The sequence below is a fragment of the Phragmites australis genome, chromosome 7, assembly GCF_958298935.1.
Source record: "Phragmites australis chromosome 7, lpPhrAust1.1, whole genome shotgun sequence".
Classification (NCBI taxonomy): Eukaryota; Viridiplantae; Streptophyta; class Magnoliopsida; order Poales; family Poaceae; genus Phragmites; species Phragmites australis.
In genome coordinates, this window is record NC_084927.1 from 29,641,246 (window position 1) to 29,665,560 (window position 24,315).

Here is a 24,315-nt window from a genome sequence, read left to right on the forward strand (position 1 = left end):
GACAAAATGTGCAGACTCCCAAAATACTCCCATGGTCCCATCCAAGCTCAGCAAGCTCACGGAACACTGCAGTAGTCGAGAGGACCGGGAGAATAATTGAGATAGTGCGATCAAGCTCCAATCTCCAATTGCGACCAGTAATTTCGCATCTGAACATCAAGCTATCCCGAGCACAACGATTTACATTCAGGTCATCCACACTGCATGATGTGCAGTGCACACACCAGGTTCTGAATTTACATACTCGAAAAAGGAAAAGGGGATGTGAACTCACAAAAAACAAGAGAAAATTCCAGTTAGGCACTGGTTAACTGCACGAACCCAGCACGACTCATCTCCCACCGGAGAGGTCAGATACGGCGCTGGCGCTCGTCGACGTTATCGGGAACGACATGATGTAGGGGTTGAAGCCCTGGTCCTGCATGAGCGTCTGCATGTTGAGGCCCTTGTACATCGGCGACAGCTCTGGCAGCGGCACGTCGCCGTCCAGGTACTGCACGACCTGCCGCATGCCCGGCCGCGCGCCGGGAAGCGGGTGCGAGCACAGCAGGCCCAGCCTCAGCACCAGGCTCGCCTCTTGCTCGACGAAGTCGCCGACCAGGCGCGGGTCCACAGTGTCCGTGACGGACCCGGCGCGCCACCGGTCGAGCACCCAGTCCACCAGCACGAGGCGGTTGTCGCGCGCGTCCTGCACCACGGGCTTCCGCCCGCACGCGACCTCCAGCATGAACGCGCCGAACGCGAACACGTCCGACGCCTTGGACGCCTTCCCCGTGTGGCCCAGCTCCGGCGCCATGTACCCCATGGTGCCCACCACGTGCGTCGTGTGCGGGTCGGTGCCGTGGTCGTACAGCCGCGCCAGGCCGAAGTCGCCGAGCCGCCCGTTCATCTCCTTGTCGAGCAGCACGTTGCTGGCCTTGATGTCCCGGTGCACCACCACCTGCTCCCAGTCCTCGTGAAGGTACAGCAAGCCGGAGGCGACGCCCTTGATGATGCGGAACCTCTGCCCCCAGCTCAGGGCGATCTTGCTCTGGTCGTAGAGGTACTTGTCGAGGCTGCCGTTGGGCATGCAGTCGTAGACTAGGAGGAGCTCGCCCTTGCGCCGGCAGTAGCCGAGCAGCTGCACGAGGTTGCGGTGCCGGAGCCGGCCGATGCTGACGACCTCGGCCACGAACTCCCGCATCCCCTGCCTCGACCCGTGCGCCACCTTCTTCACCGCGACCTCCATCTTGGACGCCAGGACGCCTCGGTATACCCTCCCGAAGCCGCCGATGCCCAGCAACCGCTTGTCGCTGAACCCGTCGGTGGCGTGGAACAGGTCCTTGTACGAGAACCTGTGCGGCCCGAATGTGGCCTCCCACTCCTCCTTGACCTCCGCGTACATGCGCCGCCGCCGCATGAACACGAAGACGACGGCGGCCACCGCGAAGACGAGAACCGCAGACGCTATCGGCAGCACGATCTCCAGCGTCTTTGACCGCGGCTTGGGGCTCGTGACCGGCAGAGAGGGCAGGGAGGAGATGTTGAGCGCCGGGGCAGCGCCGTTCATCTTGAAGCTCCAGCCGAGCACGTAGTGCCTGCAGAAGAGGATGCCGGTCGCCGACGAGAAGCCGACGTACGCGGTGTCGTCGATGACGGACGAGAGGTTGACGGTGGTGGAGAGCAGGGGCCTCTTGGGCCGGGCCACCTCCAGGGGCGCCATGGTAACATTGACCTGCATGGTCTGGCCGTCGAAGTCCACCCACACCTGCATCGCCTTGCGGCTTACCAGGCTGAGGTTCCTGAACGCGCCGGTTGCGTCGTCGTAGTAGCCGGCGTTGTCGGCGTCGACGGAGTTGAGCCCGTTGACGTCGATCCCGACGTGGTTGCCGCTCATGTCGTTGAACTCTGAGTTGAGGATGGTGTCGAACTCCACGGCGAACAGGTGGTTGCTCGCGTTGCCGTTGGTGGCGGAGTTGACAAGGCCCATGAACTGCCCGGGCAGCGCCGAGGTGAGATTCCTGCTCTTGGCGATGATGAACGCCATGCCGTGGCTGCTCAGGTCCTCGAACGCGCCGATGATGCCGATGACGAAGGCCGTGGAGAAGGACTCCATGGCCGTGCTGTTGGGCGCCCTGTGGAACTGCAGCGGCGTCGGGTAGAAGGCGTGGCCCTTGAGCTGGTTCGTGCCGTTGGTCAGCATGAGCAGCCCGTTCGGTGTCACAGTGGCCATGCCGTCGAAGCTCAGGTTCGCGCCTGTGAACCCGTTGAAGACGAACTGCTCGTCAGCGGCCGACGCCGCAGGCAGGAGGGCGCCGAGGCCGAGAAAGAGGAGCAACACAAGGAACTGCATGGCTGGCCTGTGTCCACACTTGGACTCGTACCAGCTTCGAAGTTCGAACAGTAGTTGAGCAGCAAACGCCGAAGGGTTGTGTGCCCTCTATGGCGTCAGTCTCCCGGTGTTTAACGAACGCAGCCGCGTGAGTCTTCACCGTTTGGTGGCGGTGTTGAAGCTGACCAGACGCGCACGTCTAATCGTTTCCGGCCGTACAGGGATGGTGAGAGGAGTAGCAATTCTCATGTGAATACAGGCCGTACAGGCAGTCGCGGTCGTTCGCCTTAGATGTCCTTGCAAAATCATGCTGCGATCGCATCAGGTGTGGACGCCTGTGTCGTGGCGTGCTGCGGATGCCTTGTCCTCACTCCTCAGCCGTCGATTCGGAAAATCAGAGGTCAGCGGCCCGTCGAGTCAACCTTTCCGGCCTTTGTTTTCGCGTCTGCCCACGGATGCCTTGCCCTCACCCTGAAGGATGCGACTGCGTGAATCGGGAGGCGCGCTCCTGTTCCGGAAAATTAATTATACATCTCAAAATCGATCCACCTCTGATACTATATATTCGATCATTTTTTATCATATATCTCATACAAATTACTTTGTAACCAAGTATTATATTGGCTATAAAAGATCAAGGCAAAATTTTATTACAAACTAGTTCTTCTATAACATATAATGACCAATTTTGAATCTATTACTAAAATTAATCAATTTTGAATCTATTACTAAAATTAATAAATTTTGAAGATATAATCAAATTTCCCCTCCTCTTCCTCTTGGCGGCTCACCTGCCGCAATAACTCAGGCAGCTGGCCGCCGTGGCGCGTTCCGGTGCGCCGGGCGCGTGGTTTCGCCATGCCCCGCTGCTTTGGTCAACTTTGCACCCACCCCTGCGGGGCTAGTCGTCTGTCCGTTCCCACTTCCCACTCGCCTCATTTTTCTCCGGTGGTTGATGCCGATGCTGGAAGAAACGCAAATCAGCGCCAGGCCACAAGATACCCATACCGATCTGCTGCAAATTTTTAGTGCTATTATAATATGTCCGTCCTTCTGACTATCTGCGACTATGGATCATGTCGAATAACGTTCAACAACCTGGCTAAGAAAAGCGAGCAGCGTGACTTGGGCATAGAGTCAGAAGAGCGCAGCCCACCAGACGACAGCAACTCAATTTGGTTACAATTCAGTAGCTGCCCAAATGCCTGTCGTGCTGTCCTGCAATGTGACACTTAACCACTCACTCCTGTCATCGCTGGCCAAGATATTTTATCGGCGTTTCCTCGACTTTGACCAGCAGGATCGTCGAAATTTCTAGTCTCACGCGCTTGAAAGGACTAGGATTTCAATTTTGTTTTATAATTTTTTTCACCAGCGAAAAAAACCGAAATCCATGAAATTTCTTTTATTTTTTTATCTTTTGCTCTGTAGGTTCCATGCGTTAGTGAAAAACTTTCAAGATTAAATGGGAACAATTGGTCCCCATGTTACGAACGCCCTCTTGAATTTTGATCAACAGCAACCGAAGCGGCAGGTCAGGTCCTGAACAGCGACTCTACGTGCGGGTCAAAGCACCACTTCGTTCACACTGCTACACTACAAGCCGTAGTGCCAGACTGAACCGTCGTGAACTTGTGTGCTACTCCTAGTCTCCTACTACTTCAATCGAACCGCTCCCGTGGAGAGACTGTCTTGCAGCTACGGAACGCCGTGAGCTGGTACGCGATGGGGTGTCTCCGCTTGCTCCTCCTTCCACTCTTTCTCCTCGCCGTGGTTTGCCCTGACCATGCGGCCGTGCTGGCCGCCGACGAGTTCGCCTACAACGGTTTTGCCGGCGCCAACCTCACGCTCGACGGCATGTCCGTCGTGGCGCCGAACGGCCTCCTGGTGCTCAGCAACGGCACCAGCCAGATGGCCGGCCACGCGTTCCACCCAACGCCGCTCCGCCTGCGGGACGGCGCGGGGGGCGCCGTCCGGTCGTTTTCGGCTTCGTTCGTCTTCGCCATCGTGTCAAACTTCACCATACTAAGCGACAACGGCATGGCGTTCGTGGTCGCGCCCAGCACCAAGCTCTCCACCTTCAACGCCGGACAGTACCTCGGCATCCTCAACGTCACCGACAACGGCAAGGACGACAACCGCGTCTTCTTCGTCGAGCTCGACACCATGCTCAACCCGGAGTTCCAGGACATGAACAGCAACCATCTCGGCGTCAACGTCAACAGCATGAAGTCCATGCGGAACCACACCGCCGGGTACTACGACGACGCCACGGGGGCGTTCAACAACCTCAGCCTCATCAGCCGCCAGCCCATGCAGGTCTGGGTCGACTACGACGGCGCCACCACGCAGCTCGACGTGACGATGGCGCCCCTGGGCGTGCCCAAGCCCAGGAAGACGCTCATCTCCGCGCCGGTCAACCTCTCGGCGGTTGTGACCGACACGGTCTACGTCGGGTTCTCGGCGGCCACGGGCGTCATCTACACACGGCACTACGTTCTTGGCTGGAGCTTCGCCCTGAACGGCGCGGCCCCGCCGCTGGACACCTCGAAGTTGCCGGCGCTTCCGCGGTTCGGGCCGAAGCCCCGGTCCAAGGTGCTGGAGATCGTTCTTCCGATCGCCACGGCGGCGTTCGTCCTCGCGCTGGTCATAGGCGTCTTCCTGTTCGTGCGGAGGCGGGTGAGGTACGCCGAGGTGCGCGAGGACTGGGAGGTGGAGTTCGGCCCGCACCGCTTCTCGTACAAGGAGCTCTACCAGGCCACAAATGGTTTCAAAAACAAGCAGCTTCTCGGCACCGGCGGCTTCGGGAGAGTGTACAAGGGCGTGCTCCCAAAGTCCAAGCTTGAGATCGCCGTCAAGAGGGTGTCGCACGACTCGAAGCAGGGGATGAAGGAGTTCATCGCGGAGGTCGTCAGCATCGGCCACCTCCGGCACCGGAATCTCGTGCAGCTGCTCGGCTACTGCCGGCGGCAGGGCGAGCTGCTCTTGGTGTACGACTACATGTCGAACGGCAGCCTCGACAAGTACCTGTACGACAAGAACAAGCCGGTCCTCCATTGGGACCAAAGGTTTCAGATCATCAAGGGCGTCGCGTCCGGCCTGCTGTACCTCCACGAGGACTGGGAGAAGGTCGTCATCCATCGGGACATCAAGGCGAGCAACGTGCTCCTCGACGGCGAAATGAACGGCAGGCTGGGCGACTTCGGGCTCGCGAGACTGTACGACCACGGCCTTGACCCGCAGACCACGCACGTTGTCGGCACCATGGGGTACCTCGCCCCCGAGCTCGTGCGCACGGGGAAGGCGACGCCGGTCACCGACGTGTTCGCCTTCGGCGTGTTCGTGCTGGAGGTGACCTGCGGGCGCCGCCCGCTGGGGTGCATCGCGCCCGACGACCAGAACGTGCTGCTGGACTGGGTGCAGGAGCACGAGCGCAAGGGCGCGGCCCTCGACACGGTGGACCCGCGGCTCTGCGGCAAGTACGACGCCGAAGAGGCCCGGCTGGCCATCAAGCTGGGGCTCATGTGCGGGCACCCGTTGCCCGACGCGCGCCCCGTCATGCGCCAGGTCGTGCAGTACCTGGTGGGCGACACCCCGATGCCCGAGGTGGCGCCGACGTTCGTGAGCTACACCATGCTGGCGCTGATGCAGAACGACGGGTTCGACTCGTTCGCCATGTCGTTCCCGTCCACGGCCACGTCGAGCGTCAGCCCCGTCTCCGGCAACATCTCGGCCGTGTCCGGGCTCTCCGGTGGGAGGTGAATAAAGCAATCGCTGTGGTAGTTAAAAAAGAAATTGTTTTTGTTCGTCGTGTTGGTGACTTCACTGACCTGACTTGACAGTTCCTGTGACAGTACTGGTACTGCTAGTAGTTATTCACTCCTGTCTAGTGGAGCAACCACGAATCCACGATACGATAAAAAACCGGATAATAAGCAATAAATAAACAGTAAAGTTTTCGTCCGGACTTCTCACCTCTCGGATGTTGCAACTACTTGTCGCAATATCGAATCGCAATATCGAAGATTAACATCTAAAACATTTAAAATTAATATTTGTAATATAAAAAAACAAAAAAAACACACAGTTCTAGGTCAAGAAAAAAATATTCATTTGATTTAATTTCTATATTTTAAGGTGCAACATACGAAAATAACTTCTGCAATAAAATTCTATAACATTTGAAACATTCAATTTGAACGTCTGAAATATTAGAGATGCGAAAATATATAAATTAACTTGAATGGATAAATTTTTTGGATCCAGATCTGTATACAAGAGATTCCGTGATGTAACATCCTCAAAAAAACTTCTGCAACAAATTTTTATAACGTTTGAAACATTAAATTTAAACGTATGAAACATTAGAGATATATAGAAATTAACTCGAATAAATAATTTTTTCAGATCCGTATCTATACGCAAGAGATTCTCGAAATGCAACGTATGGAAATAGCTACGATAACAAATTTTTATAACGTCTAAAATATTAAATTTGAACGTATAAAACATTAAAAATATGAAAATATTTTTGACCAGCCTAATAATACTTATAGGCTAAGTGAGTCGTCCGTTCGATACATAGGACATGTGAAGGAAAGCATTTCCGTTAAATAAATGCTTGCTTATTGTCCGGTAGGAAGCATGTGAGAGGAGTTCGTAATAAAAAGCCAGTCTTCCGGTAGTTGGTTATATACATATAAAATATAAAATATATTATTTCTAACTTGGTACTGTTTTCGTAGAATAAAGAGAGTAAGTAGTTGGTTGTTGTCTACCGGCGGTTGCTTTTTTAAGTGTTGCCTTCCGGCCATTGCATTTTAGTACGAAATGCTCCAACTTCTTCTTACAAAATATAGATACATGAAAAATCAAATAGCAGCTTTACATTTCATCAAACATAAGCAGATAAAATAGATCCTTTCGACAGAAATTTCATAAACCTGCTAAACCAAGTTTTTCCAAACCAACACCCTCTCAATGCTAGCCAAAGCTCCTCTCTACTCAATTCTCCCAATACTCAACACCTAATTTCAAAACTTTCACCAACATTAGGCCAAGAACCCTCTCCATGAAGCTGATAATTAGAGCAGTAGCATTGGTGAAATCAGTGGAAGCAATGACAAAATCAGCAGAAGCAAGAAAGGAACATACTAGGATGGAAAAGTATAAGACATACTAGGATTGTATTTGTAACTTAGATTTACTACTTTGTCATCAAATAAGAAATGTTTGAATATATCATGCCTTCTTTTTAGTTCTATTCTTAAGAACTGAACTAACACAAATATGTAGTGAATCAAAACATCTGCAAGGAGCTACAAGCGCAACAATCACATGATGATGCACACATGTACCACTATCTCACGGCATGAGTACTCGTGCAAAAAAAAAAAAAAAATCATAAGTCAACCAATCGGCAAACCACATGCACGAGCAAGAGGCTAGCTAGGCTTACTGATGGTCCAATCCTATTGATCTGCATTGACACCTGTAGCAGCCGCTTGAATCGCTTGGCCCTCTTGCTCATCTTCTCTCTGCTTTGACAGGCCCGAGAAGCACCCATCCAAAGTACATGGCCGTGAGACGGGGATGGGACTAGCAAGCACGGTTCACCAGGTGATGGGGTGCACGCAATGAGGGTCACCAACGTGATAGCTGTACATCCCAACAATGCTCGTTGGCTCTCACACGCTTAGCACCCAAACGCAGTGGCCAGCCTGATTGAGACCCGATCTGAGAGAGGGGCTAAGGTCCGGCAAGGAGGATAGGGAAAGCACACCTCGACGAAGAGCAGCAATGGTGGGACAGGGACGGGGAGCGAGATTGACGAGTAGAAGTGGGAGGATATTGGCAAATTTGGAGCTACGGCGGTGAGAGCGAGGTGGAATTGAGGGAGGAATTAGGGATCGAGGAAGCTTCTCGCGGGAACAGGTCACGGGAGGTCGGGGAGGGGCGATTTTTTACTCCTAGCGGGTCCACCATATTTCTCATCGCACTATGGACGTCGGTCACAACTAATACTACTGATCGTAGGTCCCACCCTTCTTACCGACTAGGGAAAGATATATTGCCCTTGATCATAGTACTAGCATTTATTTTCTTGTAGTTAACAGTAATATTGCGCTGCTAGTCTATGCCTCTATGGTTGTGCAGTAGCCTGGGAACGCGATATTGCAGGACTTGAGCAGCCGAGCCATTCAACGTAATGGGACACATCAACGTCACGCCACTGTTTCTTTTTTTTAAAGGAGCAAGACATCGGCTTATATTGAAAGCCAATAAAGGGTATCTGGAAAAACATATCGCAAAAACAAAATAAGAAGCTAGGGACTCCAGCTTGCCAGACCAGGATCAAGCAGTCATTGTGTGCTAACACAACAGAAGCAAAAGTAACAACGGATAGAAACTATCCTATTACATCAAGAGTCCAGGAGCCCTACAACTCATAGACATCGAAAGATGGGCTCTCAACGGGAGTGAATCCACACACCCACTCCCTGATCTTCGTCATAGTGCCATTCACTTTGAGCTTGTCATCTTCTCTAAGCATGGAGCTCCAACTTTGCACGAAGGATACATCGTGGTATAAGATTTCATGAGGCTTGTTTGGAAACTTCATCTTGATCATCATTTTGTTTATGGATCACCATAATGCCCACGCAAGACCTTCAAAAAAGAATAAACCTAGTTTTTGAGAATTTTTGAAAATGCCATGAAGCCAACTTGCCCATAAGTCAACCACCGAGCACGGGAGACCATTCCATCCAAATGTCTCTTGCAAGGCGCTCGAGATGCACTGAGCAATGACACAGCCGAAGGAAATGTGATTGATATTTTCTAGTTTACCGCATAGGTTACATCTCTCACTCTCTTTCCACCTCCTTTGCTTAAGAGAAGTGGCTACAGGGAGCACTTAGTGTAGTATTTGCCATAGGAAAACATCAATTTTGAAGGGTAGTTGACAACTCCAAATGTCCTAACCCCACCACTAGAAACACCCTCAAAGGTGAGAAACCTATACAAAGATTTAGTGGTGAATCTCCTTGATTTATCCAAAGCCCAAAGGACTTCATCCTGATCCTCATTAGCTGAACATTTTGCAATCTTTTCATTAGATCTTCCCTCTGTGACATGTCCCTCTCAATGAGGCTTAGGCTTCTTTTGAACTGAATGTCCCAATTTCCACTACACCAGCATTCAGAGACTAAGATATTTTGATGAGCACACATACAGAAAAGATTAGGATATTAGGTTTTCAAAGGTGTATCTCCTAGCCATACATCCTTCTAGAAGAAAACATTCCTTCCATTGTTAACTTTGTAAATGCCCCCCACTTGCATAGATATTTGACCTTATGCAGTCCTTGCCAAAAAAGAGAAGTGCATTGGTGTTTTGAAGTGAAATAATTACCCTCTGGCATATATTTGGCACTGAGAAGATAACACCAAGTGTCGTCAAATCCAGAGCAGATTTTTCAGATCCATTTGACAAGTAAGCATTTATTCATGATCATTGTGTTTATAATGCCAAGGCCTCCATAGTCTTTTGGCCGACAGATGGACTCCCATTTGGCCATATGGTACTTGTTCACATTTTCAGCCCCCTCTAAAAAAATTCTTGACCTAATTGTGTCCATCTAGCTATGGACACCAGCTAGCATATGGTAAAAACCCATAGTATAAATGGGGAGGTTGGTTAGACAAGAATTTGTTAGGATCAATCTACCCCAGAAGTCAGATTTTTGCCTCTCCAAGGATCAAGTCTGTTAATTATTTTGGTGAGAATCCTAGAGAAAGCATCCATCCCCAAATGATGATCAGAAATAGGAATGCCTGGATATTTGATGGGGAGATGGTCCATTTGATAGTTCAACATATTTACCACTTTTTTTTATCTCCTTGATTCATTGCAAAAGCATAGACCTTACTCTTATGAAAGTTGATTTTTAGCCCAGATAGCCACTCAAGTAGTATAGAATGATTTTTAGATTGAGGATTTAGCTATCAGACCCATCTATTATTAGAATGGTATCATCAGTATATTGTATGCCGGTGATCCCCCAGGAAGTAGATGACCAACCACTCCCTGAGTGAGGTCCTTATTTTTTGCTTTAACCATTAGAGCATTAAGCACATCTGCTGCAATGTTGAAGAGAACATGGGACAGGGGATTCTCTTGCCTAAAGCCTTGAGAGTTCATGAAGTATGGCCCCCTTTGGCCATTTATGTTTATGCAAACTCTGCCCCCCTGATAGATTGCACGACCCAATCGGTCCAGATTGAAGGGAAACCTGTTCCATTCATAACTTCTTCCAAGAAAGCCCACTTGACCTTATCATAAGCTTTCTTGAAGTCAATTTTAACCATCACACCTTTCTATTTAGTCATTTTCATCTCATGAATTACCTCATGTAGGATAACAACCCCTTCCAAAATATTTCTACCCTTAATAAAAGTTGTTTGACTAGGATCAATAACCTCCTTGGCTACTGGTGTAATTCTGTTGTTGAGAGCTTTGGTGAAACAGTAATCTACATTCAAGAGGCAGATGGGTCTGTACCATTTAATGTTGTTGGCATCCTTGACCTTAGGTATTAGGGTGATGACCCCATAGTTGAGCCTTTTTAAGTCTAGTCTGCCTGCATGGAGATCATGTAACATCTCACATATGTCATCTTTAACCCACTGCCAAAAGACCTTAAAAAAGGTAAAAGTAAAGCTATTGGTCTTGGGGGCACATTATCCTTTCATTTCTTTAAATGTCATCTCAATCTCCTGGGCAGAGAAAGGTTGAACCAAAGCAATCTTGTTACCCTATGATATCCTGCTGTGGTTATCCCAAAAGGAGGCTGAGAGCCTAAGCCCCTTCCTAGAGCTTTTCCCAAACAACTGTTTATAAAAATCATAAATATGATCCATGATCTGGTCCTGAGTGTTGATCTGCCCAAGATCAGTATCTAAGGAGAGTATCAGGTTCTTCATCCTCCTTCCATTGGCTAGCCTATGAAAGAACCTAGTATTAGAGTCCCCCTCTCTAACTAAAGTGTGTCCACACCTCTCTTTCCAGAAGACTTCCTCCATGGCAAGGATTTTTTCTAGATCCCTTTCCATTTAAAACCGTCTATCCTGCTCTTCAGTGTTTAGACCCTCATATTCTGCCTTTGCATCCAAACCAACAGCTGAGCTAAGATACCCTCCTTTGTTTTCCTCTGTTCTCTCATCTATTGTCTCTGTCACCCTTTCATGAATTATCTGGCATCACATAGGCTTCCATGCCATTTGTCCAGAGAATACCCATTCATAGGTCTTCTGACCTTCTTATCCTCCCATCTATCACAAACAAGTTTTTTAAAATTGTTATATAGCAGCCATTGTTTCTCAAAAGTAAATTACTTGTGCCTCTGGAGGCTAGCTTCAACAGAATCAAGGTAGATAGGGTTATGGTCCGATGCCACCCTAGTCAGGCTTCATGCATGACAGAGGGGGAAATAATCTTCCCAATCATTAGAGATCAGAAATCTATCCAGATTAACCATGACATGATCTAACCTCTTATTGGTTCAAGTGTACTTAAGGTCAACCCTTTTCACTTCTCTTAATTGGAACTTCCCAATAAAGCCATTGAAGAGGTCAATCAGATTATGGTAAATATTATCATTGTTCTTATCATTAGCATCTTGAATTAAGTTAAATTCACCTCCCGCCACTAAGGGCAGAAACACAATGTCACAAATACCCTCCATTTCTTGGATGAAATCCTTGGATAGGCTATGATCAGCATGTCCATACACTGATCAACTCCCATCTCAAGTTAGATGTTCTCACCCTAACAGTGACTTTAATACAGAAATCATATATCTCACAGTTTTCTAGCTCCATAAGATCTTCTTTAACACCCACCAAAATCCCCCCAGAAAGACCTTGGGCAGGTAGCACCCCCCCCCCCCCCCAAAAAGCTCTCATTACCAGCAATCTCCTTAAGTTCCCTAGCTGTGAGCTCTTTCCTTATAGTTTCCTGAATACATAATGTCTGCTCTTTTTTGGAAGATGTAATCCTTAATTTGCTTTCTCCTTACTGCTTTCCTAAGCCCTCTAGCATTCCAAAGTAGGATTCTCATTTGTGTTTCTTAAAGTGACTGCCTCTCCCTTTTCTAGTCACAGAACCACTCCTTGTGGCATGTCATGCTTCTGAAATAGATGTTTTAGTTGCTCTGTCATAATTGTCAATGATCTCCATGGTCATTTCCTGTTCCAAGTTCTGCTTCAATGCAATGTCTTTTTCACCTTGTTCCTGAAGGTAAGTTTTATAGTTTGCTTCAACAATAGCTGCAATAGCTAGTTCCTCAGATTTGATGGCATCAATGTGAACAACTACTTTGTCTACATCTATATCTAAACCAACAATAACACTAGCAATATATTCATTAGGAACATTATTTAGAATAGTAAATTGGTTAGGGATTGAGGAAGTACCTCCGGTTATATTCTAGCATGAACTCTCTTCACAGACTTGGCATGGATAGAAACATCATCTCTAGGGATCCTAGCACTAGCTCTAATGGCAACTGCAGGGTCCTTCTTTACAGACCTTCTCTTCTTTCCTTCGGATGCAGTAGCCCACCCTTGGGTGTTTACATCTTCTTCAGTTTTATAATTGATTTGTGAGAGGTTGTTGAATTCCTCTACATCATCTCCTTGGGTCCCTTCTATTGCCCCCCCTTGAGGCAGTTCACTTTCATCAGATGTAACCGAAGGTATGCAGTGGTGGTGGGAGGTCTTCAGTGGACTTTTAAGCTTTAAGTCCCTCCATCTCCTGTGTGTAGTGTCACCCAAAAGAGTATTATCATCATTTCCCCCCTCCATCCTTTGAAGCCCAATGTTAAATGGGCTAGGCATCATTATCTGCTCCTCCTTAGAGTTGTTCAAAGCATGGTCATGATTTTAGTCAATCCCTTGGGATCCATTATGCTTAGGAGCCTTGACACCCAGAGCAAGACAATGATCCGTTATTGGGGGCCAGAGTAATTGACACCCATATCAAGATTTGGAAGATCCCCTGGTTCACCTTCCATTGTTCTTTCACCTTGGGTTATTAACAGCCTTGGCACCACTTCCTCCTGTATATCCTTGTTTACTCTTAGATCTCCTTTGAAAGGGTCATCACCAAGATTAAATAGCTTTCTTGTCTCCCCTTCGCCAGTTACCTCCTTGTTAACTATTAGCTTCCCTTGGAATGGGTCAAAAGAGGCCAGAGGAACAATAAGCTTGCATGATTCAAGGGGCAATGGGGCCACAGATTGGACTTGTTTTCCTTTTTCCACGTGCTTATGAGGTCTGACAGTGTTTTTCTTAGGTTTGACCCCTCCCACATTTGTATTTGTGTCGTCTATGCTTGAGTCCTCCTCAAACTCAGTCATTCCATCCTCATCTGAACCTTTATCCTCATTGTCATCTAGCTTATCCATTTTTGATGGGCCATCATTGGAGGCTTTATCATTAAAATATTCCATGACGTATCTGATCAAATGTGCTTCCCCATTGAAATATATCTCTATGAAATTTCTAATCTTGTGGGGATCTCCGCAGATCACCTTTACTCTCACAGGGTCATCCTTTAAACGGCTTAGTTCATCAACCACCACAGGTTCAGATACCAAATATGTGATTTCCTTAACAGACTCCACATCTTTGGCAAAAGCAGGTATCCCATAGATTTTAATCCAAATGGTCTTGAGAATATCAGTAATGTTTGGGTCCTTCCCATGCTTACTGATTTTCACTTTGGGCTTGTGTATGGACAACTCCATAAAATTGATTCTTGAGAAGGTAGTCAGAGAATCCTTGTTAGGAAATATGACCATAAACTCATTATCAGCCAACTCTCTCACTTTTCAGTCCTATTTAGGATCTATGTGATGTTTATGCTCAGCCTCAATCTTTTATGCTGCAAATTCCCCTTTGAGGACTGTCAGCAGGCCAGTAGTGTGAAAGATTTGAGATTTCTCAATAGGTATGTGCATAGAATAAAAGCCAAAATTTGGGGGTGGCAAAACCATACATCTAGATTTTCCTATCTTTTCCAGAACCAGTGGCACAATAACCTGCATATGACTAGATTGCTTACACTTGTAACACACTCGCTCATTAGTGCAATCAGCCTGATGATGACCTTCCATTTGACATCTAAAGCATATGAGCTTCTCAACAGGTTTAATTGTATTGCTTTGTTTACCTTTGTGGGTTTGGCGGGATGGACCCCATTGATGCAGTCCACTAGCCTGCCACTCTCCAAATGTTCCCTCCTGTCTATTTGCTTATCGACCTATCGACCATGCTGGCCTCCATGGTCGTCCGGTATTTTTGTGTTCCCATGTCCTCCACCCAGTCTCCATGGCCACTGTAAGGCCGATCTTCTCTTTGTGGCATACAAAAACTCCCGTGATCTTGTTGAGCTCCCATGCTTCGCTAGAGCTTGTGCCGCAAATCCTTCTCCTGTTGCAAATCTCCCCCAAGAAGGTCGTCTTCGTCCACCCATTCTTTGTCCTGTCGTCACTTGCCCCACGCTCTTCCTTGGTCTTGATCTATGTGCCTCGCTATGGATCCCTCCTTCACCACTTGAGCAAAAGAAGGAACAAAAGGTAGAGGAGTGTTCCCTCTACTGACCTTCTTCGCACTAGGTCTAAATTGCCTGATCTCCGCTCGCGTCGTCGGGAACCCTAACCCTCGCCTAGTGGAGACTTTTGGGATCCAAACCCAGGAGTGCAGAGCTGGTAGGAAAGAGTGGGCGTAAATATCTCTGTGAGAATATCCAAACAATATTGGGTCTAGGGGCCCGTACTCCTTTGGTGGGCACAGGTCTAACTGGCCCAACTGGCCCAAAGCTTTCAGGCCTGGGTTTGAAGTTGTCTCCCTCTCCACCACCGTGACAACTTGTGTGAGGAACCGTCCAAATAGTATTCTAATTAATCATTAAGTCGATCATTTCTATAATTATGATTGCAATGATTAACCAGGATATTATTCTGGTAGTCCTGACACGTGTTTTGTATCCAAGATCGGAACACACATATTTCCAACATATACCAGCACAACAAATCTTAATAAAGAATGAGTATTGAAATTATATTACAAGTCTTTATGTATTAACAATTTCTAATAATTTACAATAAAAGAGAGAGAGCTAGGGGGACAATAAAATAGATCACCTGTAGCCCAAAGAGAAACTATGCAGTGGAAGACAAAATCTATTAACGACAAGGATATGTGGAGTCATATGCCCTTAGGTTCCAACTTCAAAATAACATCACACAAGTAGTTTGCACTACTCATCTCCGTCACCTACCTTGGCGGAAGTGAAGTAGCCGAACACTCTCTTTCAAGTCGATAGCACTGAAAAAATAGCGTGAGTACTAAGGTACTTACAAGATTTAATCCATATTAGGTACTTATAAATAACCTAACTCTAAGTATTATTTATTTAGATGAATTTGCAAGGATTGATCATAAGGTTAAGTAAAGTTCATATGCAAAAGCAGTTTTGACACAAATATATAAGCATCTATTCTTAACCACATGCATCTTTCTACCCTGTAATCCTCAGCATGAACCTATATGTAATTGGTACTATCATAAACATATCCGTAACAGAATCATCTCAACGACATCCCAATATACCATACCAAATTATCCTACATTCATGACTCTACGACGACTCCTGCAAATGGACAGAAGCATGCTCATGACCAAGAGAGCGGTAATTCGAATTGTTCTTACACCCTGCAAGGGGTACATCTTTATCCACGTGACTCGAGGACCATTTGGCTTGCGTGACTACACATGCCCATACAAGGGGTACTAATGTTAACCTTTCTCATACCCGGAACTATCCTCTTACGCATGCCCCTATGGCACCGAGGTTACCACGAGCGTGTACTGGACACCTCCAGCTCTCCACCACTTTGCTTCTCCTTTTCTTTTTCTCTTACGTGTCATAGGGACGCAAGGTAAGCGTCAGCACAGCGTATGATAATTGGCTTATCTTACCATTAGATCGACATGTGGTTAGTACGAAAAGTGCTAGAATCAACTACAGCAACGGTCGGTGTTTAAACGATACAAGCAGTCTATCGCATCTGGGTTCCTCTCCCAACCTACCTGTGAGGAACCGTCCAAATAATATTCGAATTAATCATCAGGAGGATCATTATTCATAATCACCAGAATATCATCTTGGTAGTCTCGGCACGTGTTTTGTGCCCAAGATCGGAACAAATTCCATTCCAACATGTACATCACAACAAAGCTTAAGAAAGAGTGAGTAATTATATTACAAGTTCTTAAGCATGCAACAAGTTATCACAATTTACAGTAAAATAGAGCTAGGAGGAGACTAAAACCTGCTCAACTCCTAACCAGCAAAAGAACTAAGCAGCGGAAGACTAAAAGCTATACAACAAAAGGATATGCAGCCACATGCCCTTAGACTCCATACCAGAACACTGAGTTCGGAGTAGAGTGTGCTACTCCTGCCCGCCACCCTGATCGGTAGGCACAAAGTAGCCAAACACCGCCCCTACTCGTCGACTTGTGAACCTGCATCAACTTAAGGGCAACACCCTGAGTACGAAGGTACTCGCAAGTCTTACACAATATGGGTATATAATATTCTAACTCCAAGGATTATGCATTGAGCTGCTAGCAAGAGTAGGCCACAAGGTTTAAGTAAAACATATGCGGTAAGCAATCTAGACATATGTGTGAGCAACTAACTTAACCAACATATATGAAATTACTTTGCAACTACCAACTGATCATATGAAACTGAAGCCACATTAGTATCAATGTATAACAATTGCCATCTCGACCACCTCCCACATATCCGAACCACAAACCACATATCCGAACCATATAACAGAACCAACCACGAGAACTTTATGACCGGGTGCAAATAAAACAATAGCATGCTCATGACCGAAAGTGCGGCAGTTCAAACTATTTATACACCCTGCAGGGGATACTCCAGGACCCACATGACACGAGGATCATACGGCTTGTGCCGCCTGCCAAAATGCACACAAGGGGGTACTCGTGACAACCATTCCCAACCAGCCCCGACCGTGTGGGGCATGCATCGCTCGGCGCGGCGATACTAGAACTACTCCTGGAGCAAACTAATACCGCTTACAAGCCCGACCGCTCACACTGTCGGTGTCCACGCCCACAAAGCCACAGCTGTGAAGGTATTTGGCTCGCCTTACCATTAGATCGGCATGTGGTGAGTATGGTAAGTGCTAAAGCCAAGTACCCCGACGATTGGCCTTAAATGATGCAAGCGGCCTACGGTGTTCGGGTTCCCTTCCCGAACTACCCCCGGACTTTCCTTGAGGGCAGATGACACCCCTAACACCGCTCATATCTCGTCTTATACTCAACACTCGACCAACCAACACCAACAACCCAACACGGTAACCGTTGTGAAAGTATTTTAACCTATAGCTCGCGAACGATGGGACATTCCACCGCTCGACTTGTACCGAGGACCTATGCATTGCTAAGCATCTCGCATCACTTTTAAGTTATACCTTATCATGAATAAACCCAGGCTACAAAGATATAGATCAATAATAATTCAAGGTAGAGACATGCGATCAACATAGGATCTACCCATAAAAGCCCGATATCGACTTTCTATACATGCAAACCTATGCGTAAGCATAATTTATCAATATTTAGACTTTATTCAATTCAACTGACAGGGTTCAATATGATAGATGCTTGCCTTAGTGTTCAGGTGGCTGCCCAAAATTTCTCTCGCTCTCCTGGATCAACGGCTCGACGTTCTCTAAAAAGAATAACGTGTGCAATGCCATGAGTATGGATGAAATGCAACAATATACCATAATATGCATATAATGGATGAAAACATTTTTCCTAGATAGAACAAGTCATAAGGAAACTAGTAAAATTGGATTAATCAATTTTGGACTTATGATAAATTAACGGTGAATTAATGAAGCTTTAACCTGATTAATTAATCTCAGAAGTTTAATTCATTATTTCATTTTTGGGGATATTTTTAATAGGTAGAGTAGGTTATTATGAAACCAAAAAATTTGTTTTGTAATTTTTGTAGCTATAGAGAATTTATTATGAATTTTACAAGTTTTAGCAAGCAGTAACTGTGCTGTCTGGGTATACAACGGTCATACTGTAGGTCTACTGGTGATCAGACTACCAAGCCGAAAACGCGGTCAGACCGCCCCCGTGCAGAGAGTTTTGGCCCTTGGCGGTCTAACCGATCTTGGGGTGGTGGTCAGACCGCTGGGAGTCGCCGGAGGCACTTTGGGAGCTTACTGGCGACGATTTCGGTGACATTTGGAGTGGGGACTTGGACCTAGAGCATCACATTGACTTCCTCTACCGCGTAGGACAACATGTATACGCCGAAATTGAGCAAAACTCGGCTATTGCTTCTAATTCATCAAGAACTCATGAACTTCAAACCCCTAGCTCAAAATTTGAAATCCAACCATCAAAAAGGTGGATTCTTGCCATGGGAGTTTAGGGGACTCACCCAATGGCCTTTACCGAGATTGTGGACCACCGATTGAAGGAGGAAATGGAGGGAAAAGCTCGGGAGGCGAAGAAATCCGGTGTTCTTCATATTTCAACCTAAACACCAAAAGACACCAAATCCGGCTCAAATCCTTCGGGAAAACAAAAATGAATTGGTGGGATGGATAGCTCATGAGCTTGTGATCGAAATGGTACTACATAATCACATTAAATCCCTCTCTTGAGCTCGGATTTTGGAAGAAAAGAGAGGGGGAGTGAGAGGGAGAGTGAGAGGGGAGGGGAGCACGGTGGGGTGGCGTGGGGGAGAGTGAGGAGGAGAGAGAGTGAGCTGCCTCTCTAGAGGGAGAGAGAGTGGAGTGGTTGTCCCACTCCGGTGGGGCCCACGTGTAAAATAAAGAGTCTGTTTTAACTGCGAATTTCATTTTTCTCTCTCATGGATTTCTTCCTCTCATCCAATTGACTTGAAATGAATTGCTCTAGAGTTACAAAATAAATTACACAAAATTAAACATAATACTTAAGAAGCATAATTATGCTTAAATATGTTATTAAGGATTTGGGACGTGACAAACCTCCCCCCCCTAAAAGGAATCTTGCCCCGAGATTCGGTACGAGTCGGGGAAGAGCACGATGAGTCTAGGAACCACGCTATGAGAGATAGAATCCAATGCACATTTCCATTTAACAAGGCGATGAACACATACATGCGAAATGTTCCAACTGTGCAAAATTTACAACGACTTTGCTAAGCCTTCGAAGAGCTCAGGATACTCGGAGCGGATCTTATCCTCACGCTCCCAAGTTGCCTCATCTTCCGAGTGGTTGCTCCATTGGACTTTGATGAATTTGATGGAACTTCGCCGCGTCTTGCGCTCGGCTTCACCCAAAATCCTTATCGGTCGCTTGCAGTACGACAAATCCGGTTGCAACTCCTGAGGTGCAACATCAATGACCTCAGTTGGAACTCAGAGCCATTTCTTCAGTTGCGACACGTGAAAGATGTTATGCACGGCGGAGAGAGATGGAGGCAAGTCCACTTGATATGCCACCTCTCCACGTTGAGCAACAATCTGAAATGGTCCCATGTATCGAGGCGCTAACTTGCCTCGAACATGGAATCGGCGAACACCCTTGAGCGGTGAAACCTTGAGGTATACATGATCTCCAATTGCGACTCGAGGTCTTGATGGTGACAATCCGCATAGCTCTTCTGCTGGGATTGAGCCGTGAGAAGACTCTTGCGGATATTCAAAACATAATCTTCTGCCTCCTTGACCAAATCCGGACCTAGAAAAGCTCGTTCACCGTCGGCCAGACTGATGGTACGGTGGCGATCAGACTGGTAGCTGGCGGTTAGACCGGTCCTAGTGGTGGTCTAACTCCTAACTATTAGGTTTTGTTGTGGTTTTGAACTAACTTACCAGCGATCAAACCAGCCAAAGCGGTGGTCAAACCGCGACACCCTACCGGTGCTACTTTGCGAGGTCATCGACGAAGGCTCCGGCGAAACCTTCGACTATGAAGGTTACCAAAGTACTCCACAAGATTGGGGGAATGTTTTCTATGATTATTCAGACCACATGCACGATCCAAACACGTGAAACCCCTTGGATGAGATCTAAATCTAAGTTTAACTTGGGTTTCTCGGTCCAATTCAAAATGGCGAGCGGCTAGAGCTAGGAAACGACAGAAAACGGCATGGGAAAGTTTACCTCGGTATAGGGGAACTTCCTATCATATTGATTTGTCTCGGGGAAGCTCCGATTTATGGATCAAGCTTCTAGGTGGTCACTAAGCCTGAGATGAAGAAGCCCGGGGAAAAGCGTCTCCAGCGATGGAGAAGAGGGGGAAGAAATCGAGCAAGCCTTCAAGAAGCTCGAGGAAGTCCCCACCAACAATCTTCGGTCGTCGGGGCATCCTATCCTTCTCTCTTTAAGGTTTGGGTGAGAGAGATGAAGTGAGAGACAAAAGAGAAAAGAGAGAGCGAGGGAGAGTGATCGACTCACTTAATTCAAGCCTGTGAGCTCTGGCGGTCAGACCGTGGAAGCTCCCAGTCGAACCATGGAAAGCACACGTGGCAAGCCCACATGGCTGCCCCTAGCGGTCAGACCGTTGGGGATCCCGGTCAGACCGTTGGGGATCCCGGTCAGACCGTGGAAACGGTTTTTTTCCTTTTTCTATTCTTTTTCTCCAAATAATTTAGGGCTTTCCTAAAGAGCTCTAGACCATCTTCTAAGTACTGTTGAAACACATTTGAAATTTAATTTAATAAATAAACACGTAGAAATAATTATCATGATGATTATGCATGATTAATTACAAGATTAACGTTTTGGGACATGACAAACATCCCCCCTAACAATAATCCCATCCTGAGATTTGGCAAACTCTGGGACAAAGGGATGATGATGAAGTGGCAAGGAATTTTCCATAAATGAAAAATAATCCTATCGAAATCCATCGACAGACTGATAACATAGCCATCGGACCTCCTATGCAATGGCGGTTAGACCACAACTAGTCCCGGTTAGATCGTGGCATAGTTGGTCCGTGGGTGGAGATCAGGCCGAAATCTATGCAGAGAGTTTTTGGTTCCCACGGTCAGACCGTAATCCTTGGGGTTTCATACCGTGTGAGAGCAGAGAGCAAAATGGCCTCTGGCGGACAGACCAACAGAGGTGTGGTTGGACCGCCAGGAGTATGCTCTCCCAGTTGAAATGGTTTCTAAGTGCATTCCTTTGAGAACAAAGTTTCCAACCAACATGATAATGAACCTGAGACATGTGAGATGTTCAATATAAGCATAATTGAGAACAATACTCACAAGTTTTCAAAAAGATTGGAAAACTCATAGCGGATTCGATTCTCTCGCTCCCAAGTTGTCTCATCTTCTGAGTGATTACTCCATTGCACTTCAAGTCTTGTGTTCCACTTCATCCAAAATCCACATTGGTCGCTCACAATAAGATAGATCCAGTTGCAATCTTGATTTGTCATTTCAATAACTTTAGTTGGGACTCGAAGATATTTCTTCAATTGTAAGACATGAAACACATTATGCACGACAAAGAGGGATGGAGGCAAGTCCAACTGATAGGCCACCTCACCACGCCGAGCAATGATTTGGAAAGGTCCCACATATCGAGGTGCTAGCTTCCCTCTGACTTGAAAGCGTCAATTCCCTTTTAGGGGTGACCCCTTGAGATATACAAAATCTCCAATGGTGAACACAATCTCTCATCGACGATGATCCACATAACTTTTCTGACGAGATTGAGCTGTGAGGAGACACTTACGAATACTCAGAACATGCTCTTCTGCCTCTTTGACCAAATCCAGGCCTAGAAACACTTTTTCGTCGGATTCAGACCAATTCAACGGAGTTCGGCATTTTCAGCCATAGAGAGATTCAAATGGAGACATTCTAATGCTCGACTGATAGCTATTGTTGTAGGAGAACTCTGCAAACGATAAGCAAATTTCCCACTTCTTCCCATATATGAGAGCATAAGCTTGCAACATGTGTTCTAAGATTTGATTCACCCTCTCGGTTTTCTACAGCAAGACAGTGAAGGGCAAGCAAAACTCAGCTGCGATGGACCATCCGTGGTGAAGGGCAAGCAAATAGCTTGGCGCCGAAAGACCAAGGTGGTGGTGAAGAGTAAGTGAAGGCTTTGCGCCAATGGACCATGTGAGGCCGTGGGAAGCTATGAGTAATTCGCATAAATCATATGAAGAATCAAGAAAAGATGGAGTGAAGAATATATGAAAGTTAGCAACCCTCAAGGATTGAATGAAAGAAGCGGTACTCGAAAGTTATTCAAAGGCTCAGAGTGGTTTAAACGAGTTTTATCTTTGAACTTGAGTATAGGTATGCCACACTATTAAGAGGAATGCAATGTAGAGCTAATTGCCATGTCTCAGTACCCAAGAGTTTCTAACCAACCCAAGTGAGAGTTCTTTTTAGAAATTCCGGTGTGGAAGTGTCCAAATTAGGTTTCAAAGTGTTCCTAATTTGATCTAATGTGTTTTAGGTCATGAATTCAGTTGAAATGTGTAGCCCTCTGAATAATCTTTCCATAGAGTCCAAAATCGTTGAAATCGGACTTCGGGATCAAAAGTTATCGCCGTTTTTCGAAGGTCAGCTGCACTGAATCTGGATATTCCAGGTTAACTCGGATTATCCAGATTGTCCAGAGTCTCCGGGTGAGGTTCCGAGGAGAGGTCTCGGTTTGGGCCTTTTTAGTTGACTCAGATACTCCGAGTTCCGGATACTCCGGGTGAGGTTCCGAGTCTGGGTGCTCGGTTTTACCTTCTTTAGCTTACTCGGATACTCCGGGTTGACCTGGAGAATCCGAGTCAGTAAAAAAAGTGCATTTTGGGTTCTTGCTTAATATTTGTGCATTTTGCTCGATCTACTTGTTCGTGTGTATTTGATTGTAGGTTCTCCGTGGATCTACTCGAAATCATTACTTGAAACACATGACATCACTTGGTTTGAGCTAGAACTCTTTAGGCGTACTTTAAATTCAGTTTCGAGCTCAGTTTTGTACAGAACCCGGAGAATCCGGATTTACCCGGAGATTCCGGGACTGTACAATCCGGAGACTTCAGGTTGACTCGGAGTATCCGGGTGAATGTTGTTTTCAGCCTCGTAAATAGTGTTTTCAACATTTTTCAATTAGTGCTTTCTTGCATATCTTTTGCTAGAATTGAGTAATTCTTGTCACTCTAGGATTGTAACTTTCACATTTATTTAGGGTGATTGTGCACTAGTTGAACTTAGCATATTTAGGTTTTTCACTTGTGAAAAAACCGTTAATTTATATTCCGCTGTAAATTTAGGCCAACGGTAAAAGAGGACGATTTTTTTTGTAAAAATAACTATTCACCTCCTCTAGACGACATCATTATCCTTTCACGGGGTTGTCCTCTCCTTCTCTCTTTAAGGTTTGGGTAAGGAAGATGAGGGAGTGAGAGAGAAAAGAGAAAAGAGAGAAAGAGTGATCGACTCACTTAAGTTGAGTCTCTGAGCTCTCCCAGTCAAACCGTGCAAGCTCTCGATCGGATCGTGAAAAGCCCACATGGTTGTCCCTAGCGATCAGATCACTGGGATCCTAGTCAAACCGTAAAAATTGTCTTTTTTCTTTTTTTATTTTCTTATTGTTCTTTTTCTCTAAATTATTTAGAGTTTTTCTAAAGAGCTTTAGAACATCTTACTAAGTATTTTTAAAATACATTTAAAACTTTATTTATTAATTTAATAAATAAATACTTAGAAATAATTATTATGATAATTATATATGTTTAATCATGTGATTAACATTTAGGACGTGACAGCTTGCCCCGCCGTGATACCGGCGGCCAGCTCTTTCGCAGGCCCTCCCTCAGATCTGACTCAACTAGGATTTTCCGCATGATTCTTCC

At 46.5% G+C, this 24,315-nt stretch overlaps 2 protein-coding genes across 2 annotated transcripts; one reads left to right on the top strand and one right to left on the bottom strand.

Annotated features, from left to right (window-relative positions):
• Nucleotides 1-150: 150 nt before the first annotated feature.
• Nucleotides 151-2,499, bottom strand: LOC133924639 (L-type lectin-domain containing receptor kinase SIT2). The gene has a single exon (XM_062370268.1). The coding sequence runs from the start codon at nt 2,330-2,332 to the stop codon at nt 332-334; it is 2,001 nt and encodes a 666-aa protein (XP_062226252.1). The 5' UTR covers nt 2,333-2,499; the 3' UTR covers nt 151-331.
• A 1,308-nt stretch (nt 2,500-3,807) lies between these two features.
• Nucleotides 3,808-6,274, top strand: LOC133924638 (L-type lectin-domain containing receptor kinase SIT2-like). The gene has a single exon (XM_062370266.1). The coding sequence runs from the start codon at nt 4,037-4,039 to the stop codon at nt 6,071-6,073; it is 2,037 nt and encodes a 678-aa protein (XP_062226250.1). The 5' UTR covers nt 3,808-4,036; the 3' UTR covers nt 6,074-6,274.
• The last annotated feature ends 18,041 nt before the right edge of the window (nt 6,275-24,315 follow it).

What these genes read in the sequence shown, in the direction of transcription:
- LOC133924639 (XM_062370268.1), bottom strand. Translation starts at nt 2,332, where the DNA reads ATGCAGTTCCTTGTGTTGCTCCTCTTTCTCGGCCTCGGCGCCCTCCTG.
- LOC133924638 (XM_062370266.1), top strand. Translation starts at nt 4,037, where the DNA reads ATGGGGTGTCTCCGCTTGCTCCTCCTTCCACTCTTTCTCCTCGCCGTG.